We start from the raw sequence: 11621 nt of genomic DNA, 5'->3' as shown, positions 1-11621 counted from the left end.
AGCACCAACTGAGAAGTGCTGTTTGGGGCGTCCTTCCTCGCACGCGCCCGATTTGTGCTCAGGGGTCGGCTCTCGGAGGACCGGAGACGAGGTTCCCTGAGCCCTGTAGTCCCGCCCCTTCCTAGAGAACCAATAAACGCAAGCCTCTCCCTTGACAACGCCAGGCACTTGACCTCCAGGCTGCCGGCGCTCTGCACTCCGCCCAGGCCTCTATGGTATTTGGGTGTCCTCTCTAGCACTTGCAAGCCGCCTTCGCCTTCAGCCGGAGCCGATTTCCTAGCGCCGCCTCGTTGGTACTTCATTCCCGAGAGCGAGTCCGGATCCAAAAGGGGGCGGGACTTCCTCCCGGAAGTGGCCCACGTGTTTCCACCTTGGCTCACCTGGCTTCTTGGTAAGTTTTGAGTGCTTGCCTGAAGTTGGGGACACCGGGGGCTTTGTGACCGGCTCCAGGCTGTGTTGAGTGACGTCTGACCTAAAGGTGACACTGGTGATGTCGCCGCCACTTCAGAGGTGCAGCCCCTGGGCCGGGGCCCGGGCACGTTGTCCGCGTAGGATCCAATTCCTAGGGCCGCTTGGATGTCAGGCCTGCGGCTTAGAGAGTTCCCTTCCGGTCTCTCGGTCTCCTGGGTAGAGGTGACCTAGAGGCCCTGAGCGTCAGGCCAGGGGAGTCGATTTCCAGCCCTGCTAGTGATGTGCTATGTGACCTTGGGCTAGGCAGTGTTCCCCTTCCGGGCCTCAGTGTCCACATCTGTGAAATGGGATGGTTGAACTCAGGTCAGTGGCCCCTGCTGGTCTGATGCCCTATGATGATTCTGCATCCTTTAACTCCTGGGACGGGAGAGGTGGGTGCTGACGGTGATGTCTTTTCCCAGGACTAGGAGGTAGGAAGGAGATCACCGTGCAGGGCTGAGATGGATCCGCTCAGGGCCCAGCAGCTGGCGGCGGAGCTGGAGGTAGAAATGATGGCTGATATGTACAACAGGTAAGAGCCGACTCTGTCTTAGGGAATGATCCTAGGTTGCTCTTGCTGAGGATAGAGGTGGATGACTTATGAAAAATGCTTTGCTCAATTTAGGGAGGCACCCACCCCCACCGACTCCACTCAACCCCCAATCCCAATGGTTAAAGGCCAATGCAGACTCAGTATAGGGTCACTAGAAGGAGTCGGGCATTTAGACTGGGATGGATTGGCGATGAAGGAGCTGAGCAGGAGAGAAGGTCCAGTTCAGTCTCTGGTTAGGTTCCAAGAACAGTTGAAAGTATTTGTCTTTGGAAAAATAGAACATATCCCACTTACTTAACATTTCTTAAACTCTTACTCTACCTCAGGCAGTTGCTAAGCATTTTACATGCATTATCTTTTTTAATCTTCAAAATAATCCAGTGGGTGGCCCTGGCCAGGTAGCTCAGTTGGTTAAGTGGGCCGTCCTGATACTCGAAGGTTGCAGGTGGGTTGGATCCCCGGTCAGAGCACATACAAGAATCAACCAATGAATGCATAAATAGGTGGAGTAATAAACTGATGTTTCTCTATATACATGTCTCCCTTCCTCTCTAAAATCAATAAATAAAAATTAAACAAAAAATAATCCACTGGGTTAATTTTACTGTGAGGACAGTGAAGCTTCTAGAGTTTAAATAACTTTCCCAGGGTCCACAGCTGGTCAGTAGCAATGTGAGGTCCAGTACTTGGGCAAATTTGGGAACAATTCATAGCTCCATCAATTACCACTAGTATGGGCTTGGACAAATTACTTGGACTATTTGACCACTGGTTTCCCCGTTTATCAAATGGAGGCAGTACTACTACCTACCTTATAGAGACATTATAAATATTAAATGTTGCCCTGGCTAGTGTGGCTCAGTTGCTTGGGCATCATCCCGTCCACTGAAGAGTTGCCAGTTCGATTCCTGTTCAGGGTACATGCCCAGCTTGTGGGCTCCATCCCCAGTACGGGACTTTCAGGAGTCAGGCAGCTGATTGATGTTTCGCTCTCCCTTCCCCTCCAAAAATTAATAAAAACAAATCTTTAAAAAATGTATTAAATGTTAAAATGTATGACAAGCTCTTAGCATCAAGCCCAATACATAGTAAGCAGTTAACAAATGTCTGCTATTTTTATTAGCTTGAGCTCTCTAGTATCCTCTGCTTATTGGTTGGTTTATGTTGGAGGCTATATGTTAGAATAATTTTTAAATGTAAGCTGAGCCCTAGCTGGTTTGGCTCAGTGGATAGAGCGTCAGCCTGCGGACTTGAAGGGTCCCAGGTTCGGTTCCGGCCAAGGGCACATGCCTGGGTTGTGGGCTCGATCTCCAGTCGGGGGTGTGCAGGAGGCAGCCGATCAATGATTCTCTCTCATCATTGATGTTTCTATCTCTCTCTCCCTCTCCCTTCCTCTCTGCAATCAATAAAAGTATATTTAAAATAAAAATGTAGGCTGTGAAGTCAGACTTTCTGGGTTAATACCTCAGCTGTATGTGGTCCTGAAGCTCTCTGTACCTTATGTTCTTCATCTGTAAAATGGGGATATTTATCAAGTGTAACTATAGGGTTATCATAAAAATCATGTCAAGCACTTAGCATGATGCCTGGAACATAGCCAGTACTCAACTAATGGTTTCTATTTAATTAGTTATAAACATGGGTTCAGGTAAGGTTCCTACTCTCAAGGACCTTCCAAAATAGTTGAGGTGTAAACAGGATTTATACTGCCTGCCTCAGAGGTGAAATCAGGTGTTTAGCACATTGGGAATGGTTGAGAGTTCCTGGTCTGCCACCAGGTGCTGCTGACCTGACCTTGCCCTCCCTTTCCCCCAGAATGACAAGTGCCTGCCACCGAAAGTGCGTGCCTCCCCACTACAAGGAAGCAGAACTGTCCAAGGGCGAGTCTGTATGCCTGGACCGGTGTGTCTCCAAGTACCTGGATATCCATGAGCGGATGGGCAAAAAGCTGACAGAGTTGTCTATGCAGGATGAAGAGCTGATGAAGAGGATGCAGCAGAGCTCTGGGCCTGCATGAGGCCCCACAGGATCCACCCCGAGGTGCACCCTGTCCCTTCCCACTTGTCTAATTAAAGTGCCCCTGTTGGGTGTCATCTGTGAAGACTGCCAGGCCTAGGCTATCTCTAGAGAGTCTCCCGGAGCCTGAAGCCTGGCTCTCCCCCAGTCGAAGAGTGGGTATTTGTCACACTGGAATGTGACTGTGTGTGTGTGTGTGTGTGTGTGTGCGCATTAAAAAATTTTTGTTGACACCTACTGTGTGCAAATAAAAAATGCTCTTAGCATCAAGATGCCTGGCACATATCAGAGTAAAGGCAGCAGACAGACACAACCTCTACCAGCAGAGGGAGTCTCACAGTGTTTAAAAGTATAGACTGGTCTAATGACTTAGGTTTGCACTCCAGGTGAGCAACCTGATGTCTGACCCTGAACATGTCATTTCACTGTGCATTAGCTTCCTCATTGTAAAATGGGGATAATCATAGGGCTATTGTAAAGATAAAATGGGTTAATATGTGTGAAGAATTTAGAATAATGACTGGGGCATAGGAAGTAATACATTTTAGCCATATATATGGCTATGTATATATATTGTATATTTAAATATACACATTTAGATAACATGCTATATATGCTGTTAAATATTATGTATAAATATAGATGATATAACTTGTAAAATATACAATTATATTAAATATATAATTATAAAGTAATGAGTAATAAACTAATTATAAGATAAAATAAGTAATTATTGATAGTATAAATGTATTTTAATAACAAAATTAAGTGGAGGCAGGCATTTTCACAAATTATACAGAAAAATATTTAGAGGAGCCAGTGAAAATGGTTGTGTTTAAGAAGGAAGCAGTCAGTCTTTTGGTTCTACACAGCGATATCGAGCATGAGGGAACCCAACTTGGTGTGTGATGGGAGTGCCCCAGGCAGGGGACTGAGAGATCACTGCCCTTCAGCGTCCACCTGCATCAGGGACTGCGCTCCTCACTCTTCAGACTATCCACCCAGCTGGGCCAAGGGTCCTCTGAGGAGCTGGAGGCGCAGAGGGGCGGTGCTTGCTGGAGATCTCGAGTAGAGCAGTAACATGGAGGCCGGGGCTGGCTGCCACATCTGCTGTCTCACAGGAGAGGCTGCCACCACATCTAATTCCTTCCTGAGGAGTGCCCTCGGAGAGTTGTGCAGGTCTCAGAATGTGTGGGACACTGTACATGAATTTTTCGTTGGCACCAATGCCACTGATAGTACCTTCACAGTGGGCCTTCCCTGTAGAGGGAAGTGTCTGGGAGGTCACTGGGCATGAGTGAAGGAAACAATAGAAGCAGTGAGTTTCAGGCTTAAAGGTGCAGGTTCAAGCCACACCGCCTGAGGTGACATTTCCTAGCAGCGTGATATGGGTGAGGCATTTAACTGCCCCGTGCCTCAGTTACCTCATCCACCAAATGGCAATGAAAGTATCTAACTCATTGAGTGGTTGTAAAAATTGTGTTAGTAACTAAAGCATTTAGGAGGGTGCCTCAATAATGTTAGCTCTATTTTTTTTTAATTGCTCAGTTTTGTGTGAGGGGACACTGGGTAGACCCCTGGAAAACTTCAAAACCATTGTCCATCTATGCTAGTGGTGGGCAGAGAGCTAAAGCTCCTTTCTAAGTGAAGTGCAAGATTGGGTCAACAGGTGGCGCTGTCAGCTCACGGGATCGGCACTGCTGTGAACAATTCTAAAATTATGCATTATTTGCCTGTTCTATCCAGGCATTGTGCTAGGAAGAGTGCAGAGGGAAGAAAATTGATATACCTGCCTTCACGTTTAGCAAGGAATGCCACAAATTCTCTGAGCGCGTAACTGGAACATCTAGAAGAGCACTTGCTTTGAAGTGGCAGTAGTTGTGGAGAGAAGAACACTTGCTTTGAAGTGGCAGAAAGTATGGAGGTTTCAGGAAACAAAGCTTGGGTGTGCCTGGAGTGCCGAGTGTGCAGGGAGCTGTGGTGAGAGATGAGACTTGAAGGCTGGGCAGACGCAGGTCCAGAGGAGCCTGGTGAACTGTGAAAGAGTTCGGATTTTCTCCTATTAAGGGGATCAGCAAACTGTTGAAGGACGTAAACACTGGCTGGGAACATGACAGGTCTCTCATTTTAGAGGCTCCCTCTAGCCGCCAGCTGGGTGGATAGTGGTAGATGATGGTTTAATGGATTAAGGGGAGCTGGGCCAGGGAGCCAGGGAGGCAAGAAGGGGGGTGATGGGAGTAAGAACAGCTATGAATTGCTATAGTGTGCTAATAAGTATATTTATTACAGTTAATCCTTATAATAACTGAGAAGCGGGTACCACTATTCTCATTTTACAGATGAAGAAGCCAAGGCTCTGGAAAGTTAATAACTTGCTGAAAGTCACACAGCAAGCAAGTAGCAGAGCCAGCATTGCAACTTATTCAGACAGCAGCACCTACTTCTAACCAGTCCTCTGGGATTGGGGGTAAGGGGGTGCTTCCCAATGAGATAGAAATTTCACATTTCATTCAACAATATTTACTGTTGGCCCATTACATGCAAAGAAGTACATAAAGTGCCCTAAGTGAGCTAGCTAGGCCCCTGCCCTCAGTGAGTGAGTGCAGGGGGTGAGGGGTGGGTGGGTGCAGGAGATGGAACAGACATGCAAAGGATATTAGAATGGCTTAGGCCCGTGGTCGGCAAACTGCGGCTCGTGAGCCACATGCGGCTCTTCGGCCCCTTGAGTGTGGCTCTTCCACAAAATAGCACGGCCTGGGCGAGTCTATTTTGAAGAAGTGGCGTTAGAAGAAGTTTAAGTTTAAAACATTTGGCTCTCAAAAGAAATTTCAATCGTTGTACTGTTGATATTTGGCTCTGTTGACTAATGAGTTTGCCAACCACTGGCTTAGGCCCTTTGTACCATAGAGAAGAGGCAAAAACTAATCCTTAGATGTGTTCTTGCTAGATTATCACAGCTTTAAAAATCAGGAAATGTCTCACAAAAACCTGGACTTTGGTTTCTTTTGAAAATTTAGAAGATCTGACAAGTTGGCCCACATTGCTGCTTGGTAGCTGTCTCTGGAGGACGGGCAGAGGTGGGCAGAGGTTCGGCTGTCCACCAAACCTCCCTCCGCTCACTTCTTCCTTGTCACCGTCTGCCTGACCTGAAGGCATTTGGTCTGTGCCTTCTGCTCTGGGTGCTCGGATGAGCTGATGCTATATGAGGAAATGTGTTGTAGGCAGTCTCTGAGATGGCTCTCAATATCCTGCCTGCTGCTATTTCATCCCCTTGGGTGTGCCCGAGACCTAGAGACTTGCTTCTAATAATACAGCAAAGGTGATGGGATGCCACTTCTCAGGTTAAGAAGATTGTAATGGCCATCTTGTGTGTTCTCTTTCTCTCTCTCTCTCTCTCTCTCTCTCTCTCTCTCTCTCTCTCTCTCTCTCTTCTCTCTCTCTCTCTCTCCCCTTGCTCTCTCTCTCTCCCCCCCCCCCCCCCTTGCTTGCTGACTGATGAAGCAAGCTTCCATCTGGTCGGCTGCCCTGTGAAGAGGCCCGTGTGGGAAGGAATAGAGGGCAAGCTCCAGCCAGGGAGGAACTGAATCCAGGCAACATCCACACGAGTGAGCTCGGAAGCAGGTCCCTTTCCGGTCAAGCTTTCAGGTGCCCACAGCCCTGGCCCACTCTTCGCAGCCTGTGAGCAGCCCTGAAGCAGAGGACCCACTGAAGCTGTACCCCAATGCCTGACCTAGAGAAACTAAGATAATATATGTTAAGCGATTACATTTTGGGGTACTTTTCTATGCAGCAGTAAGTATCCAATCCACGTACAGTTCTCACAGCTGTTACAATTGTCTGAGACAATGGTCATTCCACCCCTATACCGAGGATGGGCCAGGCACCATTCCAGGCATTTGGGACACATTAACCAACAACACAAAGATCCTTGCCCTCTAGGAGCTCCTGTGCTGGTGGGGATGGTTCACATAGTAGAAGTCTGGGCTGGCAGTGCTGTTTTGAAGGAAAGACAAACACCCTCAGCTCTGGGGAGAAGTTCTTAACTTCTTTTGGGTCTTAGACACTGTTGAAACTCCAACAAAAGCCACAGACTGCTTTTTAGAAAAAGGTATATGCACATGGAATTTTGCGTGTGATTTTAGGGATTTTCATAAGAATTCTTGTGGTCTGCCCTGAGAGGAGTCTTGTGATGAGCATTGCTTTAGGTGCTGGGGCAAAGAGAAACAAGCAAAATGGAAGGTCTGTGGAGGGGAGACAGTAAAACTAGTGGCTTGTACAGTTGTGCTAAGAGCTATAAGGGATGTCTGGGAAGTTGTGAGGCTACATAAAGCAATGTGCCCCCAGGTCTGGGTGCTCAGAGAAGACTGTCCCCCTGAAAGTCCCTGAGGCTATGCTTTCACTGATCTTAGAGAGCAAGAGGAAAGGAGAGGGAGAGAGAGAAACGATGTGGAGAGAAGCATTGATCGGCTGTCAACATGCCCCGACTGGGAATCAAACCTGCAACCCTTGGTGCAGGGGATGTCGCTCCAACCAGCTGAGCTATGCAGGCCAGGGCTTGAGTGAGATTTGAAGGGTGGGTAGGAATGTGTCAACTAGGGGGCACAGTGGGTGGCGGGATCTGTTACTTGTGGGAGGATAGTGGTAAGGCAGGTAGGTACAGGTCCCTGCCCCCAGGTATACTGTTTATCAGCGGAAACAGGCATCTTATGACGAGTTTCACCAAAGGGAAATTGGGATGTTACCTAGGTCACGCAGCAAAGGGATACATTGTTAGAGTCAGGCAAGGAGCTTTCCCTAAGGAAGTCACCATTACGTCAAAATCGGATTGACTAGATAGGCCAGGGCACGGGAATGTTCCATGCCCAGGAGGAACTTCAGGTGGGAGAGAACATGGGGTGTTAATGGGCAAGAAGAGGTCACCAAGGCAAAAGCATAGAGAGGAGGGAGGCCAGAGGGAGGCTGGGGGCAGTAGGTGAACCCGGGACATACTGGTAAGCGTTGCTGGGAGTTTGTACATTTCCCCAACCATCACTGGAAGCGTTCAAGGGGAGTGGCCTGATCAACACTGGGTTTCCAGTAGATCATTCTGACTGGATGGTGGGATTATGGACACTCTTTCAAAGTGTAAAATTCAGTAGAGTTTAGTATATTCACAAAGTTGTACAACCATCACCACCATCCAATTGCACAACATTCTCATTGCCCCTAGAAGAAACCCCATACCTAGTAGCAGTCACTTCCCATTTTTCCTTCCCCCAGTTCCCGGCAACCACTAGTCTACTGGCTCGATATACCTGCCTATTCTGGGCATTTCATGTGGTACAATCATAAAATATATGTTTTTTTGTGTCTGGCTTTTTTTTCACCCAGCATAATGTTTTCAAGGTTCATTTTTCTTGTAACAAGTATCAGTACCTCACTCGTTTTTAGGGCCAACTGATATTGTGTGTTAGCACGCACACATTTTTTATCCGTCAGTCAATGCGTGATTGGGTTGTTTGCACTTTTAGGCTATTATGAATTACATGGCTATGAGTATTTGGGTCTAAGTTTTTGTGTTGATGTACGTTTGCCATTCTCTCTCGGATATAATCCTAGGAGTGGAATTGCTGGGTCAGAATGGTAGCTCTATGTTTAACTATCTGAGGAACTACCAAACTTTTCCAAAGCAGCGTGTCCATTCTATTTACATTCCTCATGCAAAGATACATAATAACTATTTGTTAGGCTGAATAGATAATTTCTTACACAGTAAACTGGCTACTACTTGAGATAATGTAAGAAATATGTGTGTGGTCATTAGGTGACCGAAATATATTTCTCATGTATGTTTGGTCCTCACAGTTTCTGACTCACAGCTCCCCAAACCACTGGAATTTCCTACGTGTTGAGAATGATACAGGTGTCTCCTGCTTTGTCAATGTGGTGAATTTCAAAAGCACCAAAGGATGGGGGCTGGTTGCCAGGAGAAGCCAATCAAGTGAGGGTTGGCATTTTCAGTCCCACCCTCCTTCCTTCTCTGACCTATGACTCCAGGGGAGCCAGTTGGTCAGAAGCACAGAGGGGCTGGAGATTGAATCAATTGTCCATGCCCAGTGATTTAATCAGTCATTTCTATGTAATGAGGCCTCCATAGCAACCCAAGAAGATGGGGCTCAGGAGCTTCTGGGTGGTGAAGAGGTGAAGACTTGGGGGAAAAATGGGTCTGGAAAGGGCATGGATCTGCCACGCCCTTTCCGCATACCGTACTCTATGCATCTCTTCCATCCGGCTGTTCCTGAGTTGTATCCTTTTACAATAAACTAGTGATCTAGTAAGTAACACACTTCTCTAAATTCTGAGAACCATTCCAGCAAATTAACCGAACCCAAGGAGGGGGATGTGGGAACCTCTGATTCATAGGCAGTCAGGCAGAAGCACAGGCGACAACCTGGACTTGCGATTGGCATTCCGAGTTGCAGGCGGTCATTGGAACCGCCAATCTGTAGCCAGTTGGTCAGAAGCACAGAGAGCCGGGCTTACGGCTAGCTTCTGAAGTGTGTGTGTGTTTGGAGCGCAGGCAGTCTTGTAAGACTAAACCATTAACCTGTGGAACCTGATGTTATCTCTGGGCAGATAATGTCAGAATTGAGTTGAATTCTTGGACACCCTGCTGGCTTCTGAGAATTGTTTGTTGGTGTGGGGCACCTCCTCCAACAGTAGACTTGGGTTCAGGAACCCAATATACTATTATTTTTGGCACTTAACAGGCTAGAAGAGTGGGTCTCTGGAAGCAAGTGCCTTGGGCCAAGTTGCTGGACTAATCAGCTGCAGAGCCAGGATCAGGACCCTGCCTGGTCACTCCTGAGCCAACCCTCCTGTCCATTCATCTGTGAAGCAGCTTTGAGCCAGAGCCACAGGAGATCCATGTGATAACACTGTTCTACTGGAAGTATGGGTAGTGCCAGGGGCTCAGAGTCTCCTCCTCCATTCATTTAACACACAAACCTGACCGTATTATCCCCTTCCTTCAAAACAAAGGCAAAAGAAAACATAATCCAAGATTTGCTGGTCACCTTTCTCACAACATTGGAAGTCCTTGGCCTGGCGGATGTCATTCTAAACTGACCTCAGCCTGCCTCTTCAGCTCCGTTTCCCACCACTCCGTTTTATTTATTCAACAAGTGTTTACCATGGGCTTGTGACATGCAAGGTCCCCTGACAGGTTTACAAACCACCTACAACATGGCTCCTGCCCCCAAGAGATTCATATCTTACCAGGAGGGAGGCAGGCAAGTGAACTGATGATTCTAGCTCAGTGAGAGGGCTTCAGTAGAGATTAGAATAGTATTGGGGGAGGGGGGGAGTATGTGGGAACAGCCCCTAAGCCAGTCTTAAAGAGGTCAAACAGATTCCAGAAAGAGGTGAGTTGTAAAGGATGAGTACCTTAGAAATTAAGAAAGGACTCTGTCATCCACACAAGGAACAGGTGCAAAGGCAAGGAGGTGTGAAACCAGATGGCTTCACACTTCATTCCGCAGGTGCTTACCAAGCGCTTCTTAGATGCCAAGTGCTGTTCTAGACGCTGGAGATATAGCAGTGAACACAACAGATCAGGCCCTTGCCCTCAGGGAGCTGACAGGGGGAAACATTGAAATGTGGGTTGGGGAAGGCCAACCATTACGGCCCTGCCCTGGGTGGGTGGGTGTCCAAAGACCTTTGGAGCATGGGGAGTGTCCACAATAACCCTGAAATATGAATGGAAATGTGTGTGTGTGCTTAGGTTCACACATGCATTTTCCTAGGGAGTGGACACAGTATTTTATTGTGTTCTCCAAGGGATCCGTGACCGTCTTGGGTTAGAGCCCTTATTCTAGGGCCCCTTGTGCTAAGCGAAGGAGCTTGACCTTGATCTGGAAGTTCTAGGAGCCAGAAATGAATTTTAAGAAGTGAAAACATGGGAGCCTGACCCTGCGCTCTTGCCAGAGAGAACTCCTGGAGCCTTCTCTGCCGCGAGCGAGGCCTTTGCTCTTGCCGTCCTCCTGACCTGGAGGAGGCAGAAGGACCACATAAAAGCCAGACCGGTCTGAGTTTGCATCCTGCCTGCACCCACGGTGCCCCACCAGCCAGCGCCAGTCTCCATCTGTGAAAAGTTGTGAGGTTTAAATGAGAACATGACGTTTAAGGACTTACTGACAATCTTTGTTTGGAAAGTGCCCAGGGTATAGTAGCCACTCAGCAAATCTTAGTTCCTCTCTTGGCTTGGTGGCTCAGCTGTCCAGCGATGCCCTCTTGTCTGACTTCTTCTCGGAACTTCCTGGACATTTGCTCACATGCCCACAGAACTTGGTGGCTATCACCGATATTACTTGCAACACTGTCACTCCCTATCGATTTGTCTTTGTCATTTCATCAATCCACACCCCAGCCCAAGTAGTGACACCTCACTTTGACAGATGGGGAAACAGGCCCAGAAAGTTGAGAAATTTACTAGGGGTCCATCAGTTAATAAGTGTCTGGAAGCATCCCATCATCAGGCCTTCTGAAAAAAAAATTATGACAACAGCCACGACACTCCCAGGCTCTACATGAAAATTTATTATGCTTACTAGGTACCAAGCCC

General features: G+C 47.7%; 1 protein-coding gene across 2 annotated transcripts; it reads left to right on the top strand.

Annotated features, from left to right (window-relative positions):
- The first annotated feature begins 278 nt into the window (after window positions 1-278).
- Window positions 279-3548, top strand: TIMM10 (translocase of inner mitochondrial membrane 10). 2 transcript variants are annotated; one of them, XM_079787015.1, is made up of 3 exons: window positions 279-391; window positions 873-982; window positions 2819-3548. In XM_079787015.1, the coding sequence occupies exons 2-3, from the start codon at window positions 912-914 to the stop codon at window positions 3018-3020; spliced, it is 273 nt and encodes a 90-aa protein (XP_079643141.1). In that variant the 5' UTR covers window positions 279-391; window positions 873-911; the 3' UTR covers window positions 3021-3548. The 2 variants fall into 2 exon arrangements, with proteins under 2 accessions (XP_079643141.1, XP_079643142.1); XM_079787016.1 differs by lacking the exon at window positions 279-391 and adding an exon at window positions 553-774.
- Window positions 3549-11621: the final 8073 nt, after the last annotated feature.

The sequence above is a fragment of the Cnephaeus nilssonii genome (genome assembly GCF_951640355.1).
Source record: "Cnephaeus nilssonii genome assembly, chromosome: 13".
In the NCBI taxonomy this organism is placed as follows: domain Eukaryota; kingdom Metazoa; phylum Chordata; class Mammalia; order Chiroptera; family Vespertilionidae; genus Cnephaeus; species Cnephaeus nilssonii.
Note: the sequence above shows the minus strand (reverse complement) of the source record. Positions and strands in the feature narration are given on the sequence as shown.